Genomic DNA, 18,898 nt, shown 5'->3' on the forward strand with positions numbered 1-18,898 from the left:
GACTGCTTGGCAAGGAGAGATATAAGAGGTGTGCAAGCACACAAGCTATATCTCGGTTAGTGCAAGACTGGCTTCTATCTCATTGTAGGATTTCCCCGTGCTATCTACAGTAACAGGTCGACCCGTTTATGTGCACTCACGGCTCGCTAGTTCGCTCACTGTGTTTGCTCATTTTCTTTCTTTTTTTGTTTCTTCACGGTTTTTCCTGTATTTTGTTTCCCCATTATTTTTTCATTGTTTGATTCGTTTTCTTATGTTTTATTGGTTTTTTTCTTCAGTTTTTCTTTCTTCATTTTAATGTTTTTTCCTTTCTATTCTATTTTTCTTCTCTTTTTTTGTTTTTTCTTAGTTGTCATCAATTTTTTTCGTTTATAGTTTAGTCTAGTTTTTGCTTTTTCTTCATTTTCTCATGGGCTTTTTTTGGGTTTTTTCATTTTTGAGGTTTTCGTTCTTCATTACAAAAATTCAAATACAGGATTAATATTTTTTGGATACATGTTCAACATTTTTACTATACACATTTTAAAGATATTCAAATGCTTGATAACATTTTTCAAATGAAAGATTCACATTTTTTATCAACATTTTTCTATAAACAGCTAACATTTTTCAAATGCTTTATTAACATTCTTCAAATGCAAGATTAAGTATTTTTAAAATACATGGTCAACATATTTCATGCACATTTAAAAATTTTAAAATGCCTGAATAACAATTTTCAAATACAAGTTTAATAATTTTTGAATACAATACAAGTTTAAACTTTTCGAATACATGTTCAACATTTTATATACACATTTTTAACATTTTCAAATGCTTGATTAACATTTTCCGAATATAAGACTAACATGTTTTAATGCATGGTCAACATTTTTTCTATATACAGTTAATATTTTTCAAATGCTTTATTAACATTTTTCCAAATACAAGATTAACTATTTTGTATATATGGACCACATTTTTTCAATATACATTTAACATTTTTCAAATACTTGATTAACACTTTCCAAATGCAAGTTTAACATTTAAAAATTTCAATACAAGATAAACATTTTTGAACATATTGTCAAAAAAAATTCTATACACATTTTAAACATTTTTAAGTACTTGATTAACATTTTTCTAATAAAATATTAACATTTTTTAATGCGGGTACAACATTTTTTCTATACACAGTTAGCATTCTTAAATGCTTTATTAACATTGTTTCGAATTCAAGATTAACTATTTGTTAATGCATGGTCAACATTTTTCTATATACATTTAACATTTTTCAAATGGTTGATTAATATTTTTCATATACAAGTTTAACATTTTTTTAATACATGGTCAACATTTGGTCTATACACATTTAACATTTTCAAATGCTTGATTAATGATTTTTTAATACGGGGTCAACTTTTTTTAATACATGATTAACATTTTCTCTATATGCATTTAATATTTTTCAAATGCTTGATTAACATTTTTAAATGATTTTCATAGACATTTTTATTTTTTGACACAGATTGCTCATTCGGTAGTACAACTGAGCCAGACAACGTTCATGCCAGGGAGACACAGACTTGAAGGGGTGGTCGTTTTGCATGAAACCCTACATGAAATCCATTCAAAGAAGCTAGATGGGGTTATCTTCAAAGTGGATTTTGAGAAGGCATATGATAAAGTTAAGTAGTCTTTCCTTCAGCAGGCAATGAGCATGAAAGGATTTAGTGAGGCCTGGCGAAACCAAGTGGGTTCTCAAGTCCAGAAGGGTAGCGTTGGAATCAAGGTTAACGATGATATCAGTCATTACTTTCAGACACACAAGGGTTTGAGACAAGGAGATTCCATGTCTCCTCTCTTGTTTAATATAGTGGCCGATATGTTGGCCATTCTTATTGGCAGAGCCAAGCAGCATGGTCAAGTGGAGGGGTTAGCTCCTCATCTGGTCGATGGAGGAGTATCCATCTTACAGTACGCTGACAACACTATCTTATTCATGGAACATGACATTGCTAAAGCGCGCAATATGAAACTTATATTGTGTCTCTTCGAACATCTATCTGGTTTAAAGATAAATTTTCACAATAGTGAGTTGTTCTGCTTTGGGAAGGCCAAAGACGAGCAAGACACCTATAGACAACTGTTCGGGTATGAATTAGGTTCTTTACCATTTAGTTATGTGGGCATACCGATTCACCACCGTAAGTTATCTAATAAATAATGGAAGTGTATCGAAGATCGAATTGAGAAAAAGCTGAGCTGCTAGAAGGGCAAGCTTATGTCTTATGGAGGTCGGCTAGTGCTGATTAATTCGGTACTAACTAGTATGCGGATGTTTCTACTATCGTTTTTCGAAATTCCGAAAGGGGTACGGAAGCGACCTGATTTCTTCAGATCTCGGTTCTTCTGGCAGTCAGATGAGGCCAAGAGGAAATACCGACTCGCGCGATGGGATATCCTTTGCCGACCAAATGACCAGGGGGGGTCTCAGTATTGAGAACTTAGAAATCAAGAATAAATTCCTTATGAGCAAATGGCTCTACAGGTTAGAGATAGAGCCGGAGGGCATGTGGGTACAGATTTTATGCAATAAATATTTACAGTCGAAAACGCTCGCCCAGGTTACCATGAGACCAATTGACTCGCCATTCTGGAAAGGGCTTATGAGAACGAAGGACTTGTTCTTTCGTAGGATCAAATTCTTGGTTGGCAATGTGATGTTAACAAGATTTTGGGAGGATACGTGGTTAGGGGAGACACCCCTGGCCGTAGAATATCCCACCCTTTATAACATTGTGCAACGTAAGGAGGATTACGCAGGCACAGTTTTCCAAACGATTCCCTTGAATATTCAGTTCGGACGTGCGTTAGTTGGTGAGCGATGGACTGTCTGGATGCACTTGGTTCGAAGATTGATAGATGTTCAACTCTCTGACCAGCCGGATTCGACGCAATGGAATTTATCTGAAAATGGGGGGTTTACAGTGAAATCTTTCTATATGGATTTGATTAATCCTGGCCCAATCTCAAGATCATTGCATATTTGGAAGATTAAGGTTCCCTTGCGTATTAAATTTTTTATGTGATTTGTCCATAAGCAAGTAATACTCACCAAGGACAACTTAATCAAGAGGCGATGGGTACGTAGTTCACGTTGTTGTTTCTGTGATCATGATGAAACAATACAACATTTATTCTTGAATGTCCACTCGCCAAATTGCTTTGAAGAACGATTCATATAGCCTTCAACATTAATCCTTCAGTTGACATTGAGTCGTTGTTTGGAACGTGGTTAGCTGGGGTTGAACATACTACTGCGGCTCGTATTCAGATTGGATTATGTGCGCTTCTATGGGCTATATGGAACTGTAGGAATGATTTAATTTTTAACAGATAATACACTTTAACTTTCTTGCAGGTCATCTTCAGAGCTACCTCATGGATCCGTACGTGGTCCTTACTCACTCCTATGGACTCCAGGGAGCCTTTGATTACTGGGTGCAACCAGTGGGAGATGGTAGCACGGGCTATATTCAACCGGTTCGGATGGCGGTCGTATAACAGGATAGGAGTCTAGGAAGCTTATCCTTCATATTGCCGTACCAGTTGTGATTGTCAGCATGTATTTTCCTTTTATTCATTTGCTTCGATCCGCTTGCGAGATGTAATACCTTTATGACTTTGTGCTACTTTGTGGATTTTTTTAATAAGATGGCTGCATGCATCATTATGATGCAGAGGCCGAGGGTCCGCCTCCATTTTCATTTTTTTTGTTTTTTTCCTGTATACAATTTTTGGATCATGAGAAACATTTTCTCTATACACATTTATCATTTTTCAAACGCTTGATTACCTTTTTTTTAAATGTTTTTTACATAAAGTGTTTTTTAATATATTTATTTAGAATATTATGGAAGTATAAAGAAAAGTAAAAAAACAGCAAAAACAAAACAAAAATTGTAAAAAGATACAAAGAAAAATGGAAGGCGCTTGCGTCGGCATGTTTCGATCCGGTGCCGCCGCAATCCAGGCTGAAGGAGACGAATTCATTATGGCCCGCCTGGGCCATGTACAAGGCGCTGCGTGGGTGAGTGTTCTTTCCAGCACGTTATAAGCGATAAGTAGACGCGTCCGCGTACAAGGACTGCAGGTCATAAGCCGATGCCTCGCACATCACATTGGCCTGGTAACTCTTCCAATTTTTGCTTGGAAAATTTTAACAATTCCCACGTGAGGTTTCACCAAACCTTAGGCACCCCTCGAAAAAAGAAAGAAAAACTTAGGCACCACCCAGAAAAAGAACACCAAACCTTAGGTAAATTTTTACCCAAATGATAACGCCCACACGTGTGGCACAAAGCAATTCCGCCCACACGTTTATTGATGGCAACTTTAGTTACAAGAGGATGGTAACTTTAGTTGTGAAGCATGACAATTTTCTGTTTGGATGACAAGTTTCAGTTTTTTTTAGATTTGTTTTTTTTCGGATGGCAAGTTTAGTGTAAAAAATGTGTGGGCGGTGTTACTACATGTCACACGTGTGACAGTTCCGATTTTTAAAGAGAATCCTTGGGCATGTTTTTCCCAATCTTACAAAGACGAAGTTATTTGGCTCTAAAAGGAGGTTCCTTGTGGAGGCATCCATTGAGCATAGTTTGGACTTTATTGCCTTGTCGGAAACGGGTAGAGCAAATTTCTCACCTCAATTTCTCAATACGTTGTCGGGGGGTATTGAGTTTGACTGGCATTGTCTTCCGCCGAGAGGAAGGTCGGGGGGAATCTTACTTGGTGTTAGATGTGACTCTCTCGAAGTTCGCAGTGTGGTCATGAGGGATTGTGCTGTTAAGTTCAGGGTGCGGTCCAAAGATGATGGTTTTGACTGGGCTTTGGTGGCAGTGTACGGGGCAGCGCAGGCCGAGTTCAAACCTGACTTCTTGGCAGATCTTGTTAGAGTGTGCGGGTCTGAGCAGCTTCCAATTCTGGTTGGGGGTGATTTTAATATTATCAGAAGACGCGATGAAAAGAATAATGACAATTTCGATGGGAGATGGTCATTTATGTTCAATACCATTATTGAAAGCTTAGATTTGAGAGAAATTGAGCTTTCAGGTAGGAAGTTCACCTGGGCTAACGCGATGCCAAATCCAACTTACGAGAAGTTGGATCGGGTTCTGGCTAGTGTTGCTTGGGAACAGAAGTTTCCCGTTGTTACTGTTCAGGCTCTTTCTCGCGGGATTTCTGATCACACTCCTTTGTTGCTCGATTCTGGTGGGGCTACCTACTCGGGTAACAAGAATGTTTTCTCTTTTGAGCTGGCGTGGTTTGAAAGAGAAGGATTTTTGGATCTTGTTGCCAGAGAATGGGCTAAAGATGTAGGAGGTAGAAATGCCCTTGAACGATGGCAGAACAAGATTAGGCATCTCGGAAGTTTCCTTCGTGGGTGGGCTAAACATCTAGGTGGAGTGTATAAGGTCGAGAAGGAATGACTCCTTTCACTTATACAAACCTTAGACATAAAAGCAGAAACCATGATTCTGTTACCCGCTGAGCTTCATATTAAGCATGAGGCTGAGATGAGGCTGAAGGAATTGCTCCGTGAAGAAGAATTAAAGTGGGCATTGCGGGCAAAGGTGAGAAAAGTTGTCCAGGGGGATGCGAACACTCAGTTCTTCCACATGATTGCCAATGGCAAGCACCGGAAGAAGAGGATCTTCCAGCTAGAGCAAGATGAGGGTACAATAGTCGGTCAGGATAACCTGAAGCTCTACATTACTGAGTACTACAAACGGTTGTTCGGACCACCAGAGGAGAGCTGTGTATCCCTGGATGAGTCTAGGGTTAGCGATATCCCTCAACTTACTACTGTGGAGAATGATGTATTAACTGCCCCTTTCTCGGAAAAGGAAGTTTTCGAGGCTATTGCCAAGATGAAGTGTAATAAGGCACCGGGGCCGGATGGTTTCCCGGCTGAGTTTTACAAGAAGTGTTGGCATATTATCAAAGGGGACCTGATGCCGATGTTCCATGATTTGTTCTCGGGACATTTGCAGCTGTTCCAACTTAATTTTGGAACGATAACTTTGTTGCCTAAGAAAACAGATGCCGTGAGAATTGAGCAATTTCGGCCTATCTGCCTTCTCAACGTCAGTTTCAAAATCTTTACCAAGGTTGGGACGATCAGGCTTACACAGATAGCGCACGCTGTAGTACAACCTTCTCAAACGGCTTTCATGCCGGATAGGAACATCCTCGAAGGGGTTGTGGTCCTTCATGAAACGCTCCATGAAATTCATACGAAAAAACTAGATGGTGTTATTTTCAAAGTGGATTTCGAGAAGGCTTATGATAAAGTCAAATGGCCGTTCCTCCAGCAAGCTTTACGAATGAAGGGATTTGATGAGCGCTGGCAACATCAAGTGGAAACATTCACGCAAAAAGGCAGTGTTGGCATTAAAGTTAATGATGACATAGGTCATTATTTCCAAATGCACAAGGGTCTGAGACAGGGCGACCCTATGTCACCTATATTGTTCAATATTGTGGTTGATATGTTAGCGATCCTGATTGGGAGGGCCAAAGAGGCTGGTCAGGTGGAGGGACTGGTGCCTCATCTGGTTGATGGTGGTTTGTTCATCCTGCAATACGCTGATGATACAATCATTTTTATGGAACACGATTTGGCCAAAGCGAGGAACATGAAGCCAGTGTTATGCCTTTTCGAACAATTGTCTGGGCTGAAGATTAATTTCCATAAAAGCGAGTTGTTCTGCTTTGGTAGAGCCAAAGACGAACAAGAAGCATATACACAATTGTTTGGGTGTGAAATTGGGACTCTACCTTTCACGTATCTTGGTATTCCTATACACCATCGTAAGCTAACAAATGGTAAGTGGAAGTGTATCGAGGATCGATTTGAGAAGAAACTAAGTTGTTGGAAAGGAAAACGCATGTCTTATGGAGGCCGGTTGATTCTGACTAACTCGGTGCTCACGAGTTTACCTATGTTTCTCTTATCTTTCTTCGAGGTCCCAGTTGGGGTGAGGAAAAGGCTAGACTTCTATCGTTCTCGCTTCTTTTGGCAGAGTGATGAGTCTAAGAGGAAGTACAGATTGGCCAAATGGGATATTATCTGCAGACCAAAGGACCAAGGGGGACTTGGTATTGAAAATCTTGAGGTCAAAAACAGATGCCTCCTTAGTAAGTGGCTGTTTAAGTTGTCTTCTGAGACAGAGGCAACTTGGGCGCAGATTTTACGTAGTAAATATCTGCACTCAAAGACTTTATCCCAGGTCACTCTGAGACCTACAGATTCACCGTTCTGGAAAGGGCTCATGAGGGTTAAAGCTGCTTTCTTTAACAGAGCGAGATGTATTGTTGGTAATGGAGATGATACGCGATTCTGGGAGGATACGTGGCTGGGTGACGCGCCTTTGGCTACACAATATCCGACACTATATCGTATTGTTCAGCGTAGGGACGCTCTTGTTGCCACGGTAATGCAGTCTATCCCTCTAAACATACAGTTTAGGAGAGTGCTTGTTGGACCTCGATGGGAAGCATGGCTTCACTTGGTCCGTAGGCTGATGGAAGTTCAGCTAAATCCTCAGCCCGGCCAGTTGTGTTGGAAACTAACTAGAAATGGGGTGTTCACGGTAAAATCGATATATATTGATATTATTAATTCATCTGTGATACCTACTTCCAAGGAGGTCTGGAAAGTTAAGGTTCCTTTGAAGATTAAAGTGTTTATGTGGTTTGTGCATAAACAAGTTATTCTTACAAAGGACAATCTAGTTAAGCGCAACTGGGCAGGATCTATTAGGTGTAGTTTCTGTGATCGGGATGAGACTATCAAGCATTTATTTTTTGACTGCCCGTTGGCACAAGGGTTGTGGCGTACCGTGCAAATTGCCTTTATTATTACGCCTCCGAGATCGGTCAACACGTTATTTGGGGTGTGGCTGGTTGGGATTGAGTCTGAAACAGCCAGACACATTCGTGTAGGAGTATGTGCGTTATTATGGGCAATTTGGAATTGCAGAAATGATTTGGTTTTTAACAGGACAACAAATACTCATTTTTTGCAGGTGTTATTCCGGGCTACAGTGCTGATCCGTACGTGGTCCTTACTCACTCCGACGGAGGCCAGGGAGCGTTTGGTTACTGGATCTATCCGGTGGGAGACGGTAGCGCGGGATATCTTCAACCGGTTTGGATGGCGATCATGTAATAGAATAGGCATTTAGTTTACCTATCTGCTATTATGCCAGCCGGTTGTGGCTTTTCTCATTTCTGCTTTGCAGTTGATGCTCTATGTGAGCTAGATGCTGCTTTTGTTCCATTTTTGTAAGACCATTGTTCAGACCTTGTTTACTTGTTTAATAAGAGAGGCCGTATGCATCGATCTGATGCAGAGGCCGGGGAATCCCCCCTTTTCTAAAAAAAAAATTGGCTCTGCAATTGCAGGACCGAACTCATCGATCTTCAGCCAAAAATAGCAAGAAGACTTGAAGTTAACTTTCTATAAAGAAGAAAAAGATGATATTACTACAACGAGGGATATAATGTATTTCTATTTGACCACAAATTTCATATGGAGACTCAAACATAAGCCATATAACAGGATAGTGATCCACAAGATGAAATGATAGTGTATCTTAAAATGTTGCCGTAACCCGACAAATAGACAACCCCAACAATATAATTATACTGCCGTATTATGCCATTGCTCAGTAAAATTTCTGCCACCAGGGGGTCGAGTAGATTATACATATGATGTAGGGTCTTTCCCTACATCAAAATAGGTTATTTTGGCAAGAATGGCGTACATACTGAATATATCATCAGTCTCGGACTTATCTCGGCTCAAGTTCAGTAATCGAAACTTCGTTCGGTGACATAGGTGATCTGCTGGTAGAATGCGTAACTCCTGGATATGGATCCGTGTGCATGCCTGAGTAGTTCATGCCACTCTTTTGGATGCAAAATGCTGGCCTTGATGGAGCTTGGAGAGACACAGTGCTGCTGCTTAGCATGACAGTCACAACCGACATCATCGGTCTATCAGCGGGGTCTTCTTGAACGCACAGAAGTCCGATGTGCATGCACTTGAGCATCTGGTCTCCAGGAGAATGGCTTGTCATAGACGAATCCATGATCTCTACAATTGTTCCCATCGTCCAGTGCTCCCACACCTGCATTCGGTAGATGGATTATTACAAATTGCTCTTATTGCTATTACAAATTGTAGCTTTTCGTAGAAAAGCCGAAGTTTTTAACAGTCAAAAACTCAAAGTACTCACCAAACTTAAGAGATCTACAGCTTGCTCAGAGTCATATGCGATGCTGTTTCTTTTTCCAGTGACAATTTCTAAAATCAAGACGCCGAAGCTGAACACGTCTGACTTGATAGAGTAATTCCCACGCATAGCATACTCAGGGGCCATGTATCCACTGAAATAACAACATTACGTTACGGACTCATGCGCTCTGAGATATCTTATAAGAGCAATGTCACCAGCACTTACTAGGTTCCGACGACACGGTTGGTGACATCATGGGATTGGTCACTGCCAAATAGCCTTGCTAAGCCAAAATCTGAAATTTTAGGATTAAATTCAGAGTCTAAAAGAACATTGCTCGCTTTGAGGTCCCGGTGAATTATCTTCAGCTGAGAATCTTCATGAAGGTATTGTAAGCCTCGAGCAATCCCATTGACTATCCTAAATCTCATCCCCCAATCTAGCTGACTGCTCCTATCAGGATCTATCACACAGGAAAAGAAACATCAGAACCGTACACAACATATTTTAGTTGTTTGTTTCACTGTTGCAAAATGGTTTGGTGAGTTACCCTACCAAAAAGAATGGTGTCAAGGCTTTTGTTGGGCATGTATTCATACGCAAGTAACTTTTCTTGTTCCTCCAAGCAAACACCAAGAAGTCTCACTAAATTCTTGTGTTGAAGCTTAGCAACCAAAACAAGCTCATTTTTCAGCTCCTCTATCCCTTGGCGAGAACTTTGTGAGAGCCTTTTAACTGCTATTTCTTCATTGTCAGGAAGGATTCCCTGTACAAATGGAGATATTTATTTACTAAAAGTGCAATATACAGAATAAAAAGGCTTTGTGAAATGATATGATTAGCACCTTATAAACCACACCAAACCCTCCTTCACCAAGTTTATTCCTTTCATCAAAGTTATCTGTTGCGGCTCGTAGAGTTGATAGATCGAGAATGAGTGAATCGATACTCTGTATGTCCTCTGGATTAGTTGGATCTATGATAAGAGAAAAGACACTTTAATAATGGTGTAATACACGAATGTAACTATTTTCAATTGCCAAAAGGAAAACCTTGGTTTAGGTTGTATAGAAACGTTTTAAAAAACTGATTCCATTTGTGAACAAGAAAGGACTTGCATGCTTTGCGAGAAAAAGGACTTACATGACAGTGATGCCTTTCGCGCCGGTTTGCTCTTCCTCCTCCATAGATAAAGGCAAATTACAACAGCGGCCAGTATTGCAGCAACTATCGGCAGTGTAATAGCTAAAATTCTAGCCGTTCTGTTCCCTGTGCTTTCTGTAAACGGCAGGCGCCAGTCAGTGAATGGAACAAAAGGTCCCTTTTCTATGAATCGCCTATAGTGATTCAAAGAAAAGGAGGAGGGAAAACTGCAGTTACGCTTTTAGTTGCAACTTCTTCTATAAATTCCAACTAGCCAAACAATGTTATTTGCATTGCCTTGAAAAGGTTGTGGGATGGGAAATGAGAATGACCCGTCTAAAGAGGAAAAACCCATATGCTCATGCACAAGCACCAGAAGATAAACAAGATATTTTGTTCGACAATATTCCTATTTGGACCAAATCATGCAAGAGTCAAGAGTGCTATAAATTCCAACACGTTCCCTTTGCAAAGAGTTTCTATGGCTAGCAATCAGCCAAGCATGCACGCCTGGCCCGGTCATCACAAGACTTTGAACACCTATAATTCTCCGTTTTGTCCAGTCAATAAACTGATAGCTACGGGACTGCGCAGAAGTCAAGACCAAACAACAGAAATCTCCAAAGTTTTTTCTTCAGAGAAATCCTTCCCTCGTTTACTTACTTTGTTTACAGAAGTCTGAAGATTGGGTTGCTTACTTCAGCACAACTGAATAAGACTGTAAAAAGGCCCCTGGCTGGTGTTGACAGTCTATAATTATATGCTAGAATCAAATTAAATAATAGAACTGTGGTGTGTAAATCCAAATGGACTCGATCCAGTCCACCTTGAGTTTATACTTTTTTTCGTTAAGGTAAAACAGTGAGCTTCGATCTGGGAAGAAACTCCGCCACCCTTCCCTCAATTATGAAATTACTTCAGGCCTAAAGACTGAATCGTGCAAACAAGATGACGCTATTTCTCCAAGCTCACCTCCTCCGACTGGTGGTGGCCTCACGCTCGCCGGCGCTGGAGCTGGAGCTGCCCCCACGGATGGCGCCGGGAGCTGCAGCATAGAAGGCCCGGTGAAGAAGGAATACTGCTCGTACCTGTAGTTGCACCGCAATCCAAGAATCCTACCACCCTGCCTCCCGATTAAGTACTGGGACCTCATCGCGATGATATTTCCGAGGCAGGTCCGGCAATCGCCTGGTGCCATGTCTGGCCTGCACTGCGCCACACCGTAAATCTTGGGGTTCCCCTTGTCGACCGTCTCGAAACCCTCCACCCCGGTGCCGAACCGCCTGGAGTTGTTCGCGGCCGCGTAATCGGCGGTGGCGTTCATGAGGACGCCCACGGCGGCGTCGAACGCCTCCACTGGCGCGGTCACGTTATTGTCGCTCATCAGTATGAGGACGCTGTTGCCGCCGCCGGTGGCGGAGAGGATGTTCTGGTTGGAGAAGGCAACGTAGCAGAGGTCGTAGTAGACGGCGGCGTCCTTACCGTAGGGGCAGAGCTGCTGCGCGTCCTTGAAGCCGTTGGACACGCAGTTGCCGCAGGCGGAGGCGTTGGCGTCGCCGCGGCAGAGCGCGAGCGCGTAGACGATGTCCGGAACGGTGCCGACGGTGGCGAACGCGAAGAGCGTCCGCGAGGAGGAGGCGTTCTTGGGAAGGGTGCTGGAGAGGGCCCGGATGTTAGCTTGGTAGGGGCTGTTCGTGGTAAAGTTGCCGTTCTTGTCGCAGTTGGGCCACTGGGAAGCGGCCAGCGGCGGGAGGAGGAAGGCAAGGAGGAGGGCAGCGGCGGTGGCCAGGTCGGAGGGGATGCGGCCGCGGTAGTGCGACGAGGCCATGGTCCGGTGTTTGGCCGCTTGGGCGAGCCGACGAGTCCTAGAGCTAGCGGTGGAAGATATGGCTCGACAAGTAAAGCGAAGCAGGGTGGAAGACTAGTTGAGGGGAGGGGTACTGGAGGTGGGGTCTGGTGTTGACTCCTTTGACTTGACTACTGTGCTGGAGAGTGGTTGGGGGTTCTGAAATCGTGGGGCCAGGCCACCTATAAATGCTCGCGGGCCCAGCCACTCAGCCAGCTACGGTGATGACTATCGGCCGTGCCGACTCAAGAGGGCAGCGGTGGCGGACGGGACATGGCCCTCGGGCAGAACCGAAACGACCGGGAAGTATTCCACGTTCGGCAAGGGGGAAGTATTCCACGTGAGTTTACGTGGCCTAGATCGATCCTTCAATTCTGTTTTTCCTGGTTTCACAGTCACAAGAGGAAAAGGATCCAACGATTTCCACACGACAACAAGTGTCGAGTTCAGGCAGGTTCCCGTCGAACTTGAACTCGTGAGTAGAGCACTAGAGCTGCATCCGGCGAAAGGGCAAAGCTAGAACTCGTGAGTGTGCGGAACTGCAACCGGCAGTGGCAGAGCTGCATCCGTTTTGGGCCGGAGGTGCAACCGGCTACAGTAGAGTTGCATCGACGAGTGGTGGAGCTCGAAGCACGGTCGCCTGTTGGTTCCAGCCCATGGTGATGGCTACCGGTACTCATGTTGGCGGTGGCCGGCTAACAGTAGATCGGCCAGGTTGAGCCTTCAAGCGGCGGCGGCTCAAAACAGAGAGATTGGGGAGCGAAGATTAGCCAACTTGCAGGGAGGTGGGAAAGAAGAAACGAGTAGCCATGAGGCTTCGTTAGACTATTCAGAGTGGGAATAAGATAGATGACACCTACCCGTAACTTGACTGGCCCAACACTCGGCCTGTTCGGCCGGTTACAAACGTTTCCCTGAAATAATTTTTCAAGAGAGTTTTTATGGCTAGCAATCAGTCAAGCATGCACGCCTGACCCAGTCATCACAAGACTTTTGAATTCGTATAATTCTGGCTGCTGTACAGTCCATTAACTGATAGCTACGGGACTACTGATAGCTTGCTATGGGACTGCGCAAAAGTCAAGACCAAACAACAGAAATTTCCAAAGTTTCTTGTTGAGAGCAATGTTTCCCTCATTAACTTACTTTTTTAGTTTACCAAGTTTTGTTTTGTCTCAGCTGTCGTACAAACTAATTTATTCTGAGTTCTTTACAGAACTCTGAAGATTGGATTACTTATTTTAGCACAACTGAATCAGACTGTAAAAAGGCCCCTGGCTGGTGTTGACACTCTATTATCATACTAGAATCAGATCAAATAATAGAAACTGATCCTGTCCACCTTGAGTTTCTACTTTTTCGTTTCTTCGCAGATCGAACCTCACTGTTTTTACCTTCGCGAAAAAATAAAACCTCACTGTTTTTGTCCTTCAATTATGAAATTACTTCTGGTCTAAAGACTGAATCGTGCAACGCAAATAAGATGAAGTTATTTCTCCAAGCTCACCTCCTCCGACTGGTGGTGGCGTCACGTTGGCCGGCGCTGGAGATGGAGGTGCCCCCACGGATGGCGCCGGGAGCTGCAACATAGAAGGCCCGGTGAAGAAGGAATACTGCTCATACCTGTAGTTGCACCGCAATCCAACAACCCTAGCACCCCGCCTCCCTGTTAAGTACTGAGGGATGTACGTGATGATATCTGCGAGACAGCTCCGGCAATCTGCCGGTGACATATCCGGCCTGCACTGCGCCACACCGTAAATCTTGGGTTTCGCCTTGTCTATCGTCTCGAACCCCTCCTCCCCTGTGCCGAACCGCCTGGAGGAGTCCGCGGCCGCGTAATCCGCGGTGGCGTTCATGAGGACGCCCACGGCGGCTTCGAACACCTTCGCTGGCACGGTCACGTTTTGGCCGTTCACCAGCATGAGGGCGTTGTTGTCGCCGTCGGTGGCGGAGAGGATGTTCTGGTTGGAGAAGCCAAGGTAGCAGAGGTCGTAGTAGACGGCAGCGACTTTACTGTAGGGGCAGAGCTGCTGCGCGTCCTTGAAGCCGTTGGAGACGCAAGCGCCGCAGGCAGAGGCGTTGGCGTCGCCGCGGCAGAGCGCGAGTGCGTAGACGATGTCCGGAACGGTGCCCACGCTGTCGGCCGCGAATAGCGTCCGCGAGGAGGAGGCGTTCTTGGGAAGGGTAACGGAGAGGGCCTGGATGTTAGCCTGGTAGGTGCTGTTCTGGTTGAAGTTGCCGTTCTTGCCGCAGTTCTGCCACTGGGAAGCGGCCAGCGGCGGGAGGAGGAAGGCAAGGAGGAGGGCAGCGGCGGTGGCGAGGTAGGAGGGGATGCGGCAGCGGTGGTGCGGAGCCATGGTGTTTGGCCGCTTGGGCGAGCCGACGAACGGTGGAAGATGCGGTGGTGGCTCGACTCGACTTCGACTCTAAAGTAAAGCGAAGGAGGGTAGAACGCCAGGTTGAGGGGAGTACTGGAGGTGGGGTCTGGTGTTGACTCTTGTGGGGTTCATTTGACTTGACTACTGTACTGGAGAGTCGTTGGTGGTTCTGAAATCGTGGGGCCAACTATAAATGCTCGCGGGGCCCAGCCACTCAGCCAGCTTCGGTGGCGGCTACCGGCCGTGTCGACCCGACGACAGCGGTGGCGGAAGCGACATGGCCAAACGACCGGTGGAAGCACTGCACATGGGTGAGTTTACGTGGCCTACATGAACCTTCAATTCTGTTTCCTTGGTTTCACAATTGGAAAAAGATCTACTCTGCTTTCAAAAAAAAAAAAAAAGATCTACTCTACTAGCGATTTCCACACGACAAAGTGTCAAGTTAAGGCAGGTTTCTGTCCAACTTGACGGACTTTGTCCTCGCCGTGCGGGTACACACCGGAGCGTTTGGAACAGGAGAGATTTTTTCTTTCTTTATGGCATATTCTTCTTCCAAATTTCTGAGTGTGGCATTTCGGGGCCCAGGATCATCTACACCTGGTCAAAAAAAAAATCAAAATAAATACTAAAAAAATTCTAACTTTTTTTGTGCAGTAAATAGTTTGATGCGTGAGATTTGCTCCAATTTTAGATCATTTGGACATCTTAGCAACTCTTAGCAAAAAAGACAAATCGGATCAGAACAATGTGTGAACAGTAAACATTATTACAGACCCCAAATTTGTTTTTTTTACCGAGAGCTACTCAAATGTCCAAATAATTTGAAAATTGACGCGAACCTCACACATCAAATTATCTACCACCCAAAAACATTTGGTATTTTTTGAATTTTTTAATATTTATTTTGATTTTTTTTTTGTTAGGGCGGGTGCGGCTGAGCATGGGCTCAAAACCGGATTACCGCAAATTTCTCCGCTTTATCCTGCACTCTTCCTTTGCCAGAGAGGTATGGTTCTTGCTAGCGTTTCTTGAAATACGACGAACATGCATACATATCAATATTCATAGACAGAAAAAGCTAGATGCCCATTCACCGTTTACAACCGGGGATTACTCTTCGTTCCCCATAAAATCCAAGGGGACTACTCGCTATTTGTTGGGGGTGTCGTGCGATATATGTCAAAGGATCGCTTATCATGATGGGGGTCAAGAGAACGTTGTCGTTGCCTGAAAATGGGATAAGGCGTAGATATGTACGTCGACGCATCTTACCCAGATTCGGGGCTCTCCTAGGAGATAACACCCCTACTCCTGCTCTGCGGGGTCTTCGCATGATCACTATATCAGCAAGGTGGCTATAAGCTTGCTCCTTGAGCTGTTTCTTTAGAGGAGGAAGAAGAACAAGGCTAGCCCTAGCTTCGCTCTCTCTATGTGTATGTGTGGTCTCTATGAGGCTGAACCCTTTGCATGGGTGCCCTGGGAGGTTTATATAGGCCTACCCTCTAGGGGTACAATGGTAATATTGTTGGGGAACGTAGTAATTTCAAAAAAATTCCTACGCACACGCAAGATCATGATGATGCATAGCAACGAGAGGGGAGAGTGTTGTCCACGTGCCCTCGTAGACCGAAAGCGGAAGCGTTAGCACAACGCGGTTGATGTAGTCGTACGTCTTCACGATCCAACCGATCAAGTACCGAACGTACGGCACCTCCGAGTTCAGCACACGTTCAGCTCGATGACGTCCCACGAACTCCGATCCAGCAGAGCTTTGCGGGAGAGTTCCGTCAGCACGACGGCGTGATGACGGGGTTGATGATGCTACCGACACAGGGCTTTGCCTAAGCACCGCTACGATATTATCGAGGTGGAATATGGTGGAGGGGGGCACCACACACAGCTAAGAGATCAATGATCAATTGTTGTGTCTAGAGGTGCCCCCTGCCTCCGTATATAAAGGAGCAAGGGGGGAGGCGGCCGGCCTAGGAGGAGGGCACGCCAAGGGGGAGTCCTACTCCCACCGGGAGTAGGACTCCTCCTTTCCTTGTTGGAGTAGGAGAGGGGAAGGAAGGGAGAGAGAGAGGAAGGAAAGGGGGCGCCGCCCCCCTCCTTGTCCAATTCGGACTAAAGGGGGAGGGGCGCGCGGCCTGCCTTGGCCGCGCCTCCTCTTCTCCACTAGGGCCCATGAGGCCCAATAAACCCCCCGGGGGTTCCGGTAACCCCCCCCCCCCCCCCCCCCGGTACTCCGGTATATGCCCAAAACCCTCCGAAACCATTCCGGTGTCCGAACATAGTCATCCAATATATCGATCTTTACGTCTCGACCATTGCGAGACTCCTCGTCATGTCCGTGATCATATCCGGGATTCCGAACTACCTTCGGTACATCAAAACACAAAAACTCATAATACCGATCGTCACCAAACTTTAAGCGTGCGGACCCTACGGGTTCGAGAACTATGTAGACATGACCGAGACACGTTTCCGGTCAATAACCAATAGAGGAACCTGGATTCTCATATTAGTTCCCACATATTCTACGAAGATCTTTATCGGCCAAACCGCATAACTACATACGTTGTTCCCTTTGTCATCGGTATGTTACTTGCCCGAGACTCGATCGTCGGTATCTCAATACCTAGTTCAATCTCATTACCAACATGTCTCTTTACTCGTTATGTAATGCATCATCCCACAACTAACTCATTAGTCACATTGCTTGCAAGGTTTATAGTGATGTGCATTACCGAGAGGGCCCAGAGATACCTCTCCGACGATCGGAGTGACAAATCCTAATCTCGAAATATGCCAACTCAACAAGTACCTTCGGAGACACCTGTAGAGCTCCTTTATAATCACCTAGTTATGTTGTGACGCTCGGTAGCACACAAAGTGTTCCTCCGGTAAACGGGAGTTGCATAATCTCATAGTCATAGGAACATGTATAAGTCATGAAGAAAGCTATAGCAACATACTAAACGATCAAGTGCTAAGCTAACGGAATGGGTCAAGTCAATCACATCATTCTCCTAATGATGTGATGCTCAAATGACAACTCATGTCTATGGCTAGGAAACACAACCATCTTTGATCAACGAGCTAGTCAAGTAGAGGCATACTAGTGACACTATGTTTGTCTATGTATTCACACATGTATTATGTTTCCGGTTAATACAATTCTAGCATGAATAATAAACATTTATCATGATATGAGGAAATAAATAATAATTTTATTATTGCCTCTAGGGCATATTTCCTTCAGTCTCCCACTTGCACTAGAGTCAATAATCTAGATTACACAGTTATGATTCTAACACCCATGGAGCCTTGGTGCTGATCATGTTTTGCTCGTGGAAGAGGCTTAGTCAATGGTTCTGCAACATTCAGATCCATATGTATGTTGCAAATCTTTATGTCTCCCACCTGGACTTGGTCCCGGATGGAATTGAAGCGTCTCTTGATGTGCTTGGTTCTCTTGTGAAATCTGGATTCCTTTGCCAGGGCAATTGCACCAGTATTGTCACAAAAGATTTTCATTGGACCCGATGCACTAGGTATGACACCTAGATCGTATATGAACTCCTTCATCCAGACTCCTTCATTTGCTGCTTTCGAAGCAGCAATGTACTCCGCTTCACACGTAGATCCCGCCACGACGCTTTGCTTAGAACTGCACCAACTGACAGCTCCACCGTTCAATATAAACACGTATCTGGTTTGCGATTTAGAATCGTCCGGATCAGTGTCAAAGCTTGCATCGACGTAACCATTTACGACTAGCTCTTTGTCACCTCCATAAACGAGAAACATATTCTTAGTCCTTTTCAGGTATTTCAGGATATTCTTGACCCCTGTCCAGTGATCCACTCCTGGATTACTTTGGTACCTCCCTGCTAAACTAATAGCAAGGCACACATCAGGTCTGGTACACAACATTGCATACATGATAGAGCCTATGGCTGAAGCATAGGGAACATCTTTCATTTTCTATCTATCTTCTGCAGTGGTCGGGCATTGAGTCTGACTCAACTTCACACCTTGTAATACAGGCAAGAACCCTTTCTTTGCTTGATCCATTTTGAACTTTTTCAAAATTTTATCAAGGTATGTGCTTTGTGGAAGTCCAATTAAGCGTCTTGATCTATCTCTATAGATCTTGATGCCCAATATATAAGCAGCTTCACCCAGGTCTTTCATTGAAAAACTTTTATTCAAGTATCCTTTTATGCTATCTAGAA

At 44.3% G+C, this 18,898-nt stretch overlaps 1 protein-coding gene across 2 annotated transcripts; it reads right to left on the reverse strand.

Annotated features, from left to right (window-relative positions):
* Positions 1-8,579: 8,579 nt before the first annotated feature.
* On the reverse strand, positions 8,580-14,705 carry LOC123044629 (cysteine-rich receptor-like protein kinase 6). 2 transcript variants are annotated; one of them, XM_044467433.1, is made up of 7 exons: positions 13,784-14,705; positions 10,431-10,565; positions 10,133-10,263; positions 9,843-10,053; positions 9,513-9,750; positions 9,288-9,438; positions 8,580-9,179 (listed from the first exon to the last, which is right to left on the reverse strand). In XM_044467433.1, the coding sequence occupies exons 1-7, from the start codon at positions 14,634-14,636 to the stop codon at positions 8,841-8,843; spliced, it is 2,058 nt and encodes a 685-aa protein (XP_044323368.1). In that variant the 5' UTR covers positions 14,637-14,705; the 3' UTR covers positions 8,580-8,840. The 2 variants fall into 2 exon arrangements, with proteins under 2 accessions (XP_044323368.1, XP_044323367.1); XM_044467432.1 differs by lacking the exon at positions 13,784-14,705 and adding an exon at positions 11,403-13,732.
* Positions 14,706-18,898: the final 4,193 nt, after the last annotated feature.

Source organism: Triticum aestivum, chromosome 2B, assembly GCF_018294505.1.
Source record: "Triticum aestivum cultivar Chinese Spring chromosome 2B, IWGSC CS RefSeq v2.1, whole genome shotgun sequence".
NCBI lineage: Eukaryota > Viridiplantae > Streptophyta > Magnoliopsida > Poales > Poaceae > Triticum > Triticum aestivum.